Source organism: Nansenia antarctica (genome assembly GCF_963989245.1).
Source record: "Nansenia antarctica genome assembly, chromosome: 2".
Taxonomy (NCBI): domain Eukaryota; kingdom Metazoa; phylum Chordata; class Actinopteri; order Argentiniformes; family Microstomatidae; genus Nansenia; species Nansenia antarctica.
Window position 1 is genome coordinate 25,987,643 of NC_137675.1, and position 4,127 is coordinate 25,991,769.

Consider the following 4,127-nt stretch of genomic DNA (forward strand, 5'->3'; position numbering starts at 1 on the left):
TCGGCAACCGACCAAGTGTTCAGACTTTTATTCAGATTTATTTTTTTATAAATGTCAACGTTATCGAAATCCCCACTACTACCTAGTTAGTTGGAGAGTAGTGGGGGATTACTCACCAAATCCATTGCATTGCAATATTTCGATTGGTTGCCCGACTTGTTCCTGCTTTCACCAGCTGCTGTCACATCATGTTTACATGGCAGAGAGCACAGCCAAAGTCCCAGGGGACAGAGCGAGCTAGCAAGCCCTCCTCTAAAACCTCCTTATGGGCCCGGAGATAACCGGCACTTTCCATATTGAGGTTTATCCAGGGGCTCAGAGTGGATCAACCAACACAAGGAGAGACACACAGCACTGTAGTGTTGCCTACAAGGCAACCAAATTGATTTGAACTAGCGGGGCAAGTGGGCTTGTGTGGCTCAGTTTGGTAGAGCATGGTGCCAGTTTGGTAGAGCATGGTGCCGGTCGTACATTGGTTGGGGGGGGAGGGTAACATTCGGACTTTCTTCACTTGTGGTCGTACATACTGTATAATCTACTTCCTCATTGTAAAAAAAAAAAAAAAAAAAAACGACTAATGTAAAACCAAAATGTTCTGGTTCCTCAATCTTCTGATTCTTGACGCAAAATAAGTACATGATGCCAACCGTGTATTAGGCTATACAAATCAGGCATGGGGGGGTCGCCATGGGAACCATACAACAAATGTATTCACTCACTATACCGCACTACAACTGGAGATAAAAGCATCTGTTCACCGGCATATTCATACTATTACATGGAGAAACACAACAGAACTAGAATCAGAATCAAGTTTATCGTTACATCCCATTATACAAGTATACGAGAGTAAAATTCGTAGTATGGCAGTAAGACAGAAGATAGACAGTATCTGTAGGGATGAGATAAAGTCAGCAGCTATATACGGTATTTATTTACATATGGGTTATGCTGTGCTGCTCATGTGAATGTAGGTATACAGTACCAGTCAAAAGTTTGGACACACTTCCTCGTTCAATTGAATGGGAAAGTGTGTCCAAACTTTTGACTGGTACTGTACTATAAATTAAATAGCATCCAAATAGTATACGTACGTACCCAATAGTACATAGGCCTACATTGAAGACTCATCTCTTCAGGCTACATCTTAATTGTCCCTTTTAAAGACCTCTTCATCCCCACGACCCCCCTGCGCAGCTTTCTCTAAACTATAAATAAAATTGTTCTTCATTGTTTGTTGTGACTGCCAATGGCCCCTGGTCATAGCATAGATTGCTTTTTCTTACGCCGACTGACGGACAGATGATTCACTTACTTAAGACAAATGTATTTGTTGCTGTAAGTCGCTTTGGAAAAAGGCGTCTGGCAGCTAAACGGCAAAAAATGTAAATGTAAAATGTAAAAAGGCTACCTACAGACAAGCCTGAACTGACTTGACCTAGTCGTGCTGTGTGTGTGTGTGTGCACTGTACTGTCCTGTACCGCAACGCAACCGAGCAACCAAGCTTTACGGCTGTTTCAGCATGCAGTCACATGCCCTGTATCACCAACTCCATCTGAAGTCCTTCAGCGACCTCCTCTCAGACAATCGCAGACTTGTTAGATCTGGAGGTGCCTACGGAGACGGCGTGATGCGAGGAGAGACAAACACAGACTCCATTGAACCGCGAAAGCTGCCTGCCTGCGTGCTAACAGAGCGGGCCACAAAACAGTTGATAACTTTGTTCTCTGCGGTTCTCTTGTGGTGGTGCTCAGTTTTGGTATAGAGCGTGGCGCTAACAAGGTTAGCTTAGGTTGTGATGGTTCGATTCCCTGCTGGGACCATGTATGTATATACTGAAAAATGTAGCCAACTGTACTGCATGCACTCACTGCAATGTTAGTAAGTCGCTTTGGATAAAAGCGTCAGCTAAACGGCGTATGTTATATTATTATTATCTTACTGTTTGTGTGTCATGTGTTTAAAGGAGAAAGTAAGATCTATGTATCGGTAAACTCCAATAAAGTGAGTTCATGGCTGGATGTACCACTGTGTTTAAACCTGGTGGTGCCGGGTAGTTCTTGGTTCTTCTCATGTTATGGCTGCCAAGGACCTGGTCCTAGCTTACATGTGTTCTTATAATATAACAATAATAACGTTTATTTGTATAGTGCTTTTCCTGCAAACGTTGCAGCTCAAAGTGCTCCAATGATGATGACTGGTGTGTAGATGAGTCGCTTGCTTTTCGACAAATGTAGCCTACTTGTTGTAAGTCACATGGGATGAAAATAAAAGCGTCTGCTAATTGTCAAAAGTAAAAAATAAATAAGTAAATAACAATCTAAAAATAAATCTACATATCTATATATAAAAGAGGACAACAGAAATGGGTCGACCAAGCTCAGGCCCAGACTGAATACAATACAATACCAATAAAATACTGTACACACACACACACACACACACACACACACACACACACACACCCATTCATTCATTCATTCATTCATCTTTTTAAAAAGACAGCCATGTTTTCAGGGTTCAAGTAGAGTTCTGACAGATTCTGGAATTATGGAGCTGATGTCACAATCCCAAGGCTGGGGTGTGGTTGTGGACACACTGCTAGATCATCTCTCTCTCTCTCTCTCTCTCTCTCTCTCTCTCTCTCTCTCTCTCTCTCTCTCTCTCTCTCTCTCTCTCTCTCTCTCTCTCTCTCTCTCTCGCCCTCCCTCTCTCCCCCTCTCAATCTCTAATATACTGCACAGTCTGTCACTTTCTTGCTCTCCTCTCTCATTATTCTCTCATACTTCTACATGGTCCCTCCCTCCTCCCTCCTAGCTGCCAGGGATGACACTGGAGACTTCCTATTTGAGTATCAACACACGTTTAACCACAGAAAAATGTCTGATATTGCAGAAAATGCTAAATGATGAATCCATGGAAGTGCTGAAGTTTGAGTTTGAGTACATTGGGGGAGGGTAACATTCAGACTTTCTTGCCTTGGGGTTGTACATATAATCTACTTCCTCATTGTAAAAAAAAAAAAAAAAGAGATAGGCTACTCATGTAAAACCAAAATGTTCTGGTTCCTCAATCTGCTGATTCTTGACACAAAATAAGTACATGCCAACCATGTCGTATGCTATATTAAAAAATCAGGCATGGGGAGGGGGGGGGGGGGGGGGGGGAGATACATTGTCAATATGAACAATTCTCATATCCTGGTAAAAGGTTACCAATGTCATCCTTTTCCAGACATGGTACGGAAACAATCACTGAACTTTTTCGTGAAAACATGACACCCATTTCCATATGACTTTGCCAGTGACAAAGGAATTAGCTGGCATAATTCAAATGTGTTGGAACCACATTGGAAACATGCTCCCCACCTTTAGCATGAGAAATACCAGGAACCTTGTCCCTAAGTGCTCGATCTCCACTGCCCAACACACCATCCAATGCCAACACTCTGGTTAACACGTCTTCTATCAATTCAATATTATGTCGTACTTTTTGGGGGGACTGTATTATTGTGTACTATCCTACTTGGTGTCCCAATGCAGAGTGTGGACACAGACTAACGTTGACACAACCATAATAACACCGTTAGAACTGGGTTATAAACACTCGTCCCAGTCGTTTTCTCATGAACAAACACTAGACGTACCTTTAATATCGTGCCACGTACAAAACTCAACTCATCGTCCGCCGTGGCTTTGAAATCGAATTTGGCAACGGCCTCCATGGCGAGTTGTTGTTCAACACCTGTGTATAATAATAATAACCTTTATTTGTATACGGACTAGAACCGGACAAGACCCCGTTAGAAGTGTGTCACGAGAGTTGTTTCCTCCACGGAAGGTTGAAAAAATATTCTTTAAAAAAAAAGAGACGAAAATTCAGACAAAACCCAAAGACCGCTCCGGTCCGTTTACCCAGCGGCACAGCTCCGAGAACAGCCTTTCGCTAAGTAGCCTACTCGCCGTCACAGACCTGTAACCTCAATATGACAAACAGATAGAGGCGGTGAGACTGGACCCATACAGTTACCAATGCTGAACAACAATGCTGAAGGCGCGTTTGATGTGATGCCGCGCCCATAGACGATGCATTTCTGTGGCAAACGCGACCAGAAGAGGAAGGAAAC

General features: G+C 43.0%; 1 protein-coding gene across 1 annotated transcript in view; it reads right to left on the reverse strand.

The window, feature by feature from the left end:
• The window catches only part of grb2a (growth factor receptor-bound protein 2a), a 26,010-nt gene extending 22,278 nt beyond the window's left edge, over window positions 1–3,732 (reverse strand). Inside the window, exon 1 of the mRNA XM_080550680.1 lies at window positions 3,648–3,732. Within this exon, the coding sequence (XP_080406806.1) occupies window positions 3,648–3,725 (78 nt within the window). The 5' untranslated portion in view covers window positions 3,726–3,732. The remainder of the gene's footprint in view (window positions 1–3,647) is intronic.
• Between the last annotated feature and the right edge of the window lie 395 nt (window positions 3,733–4,127).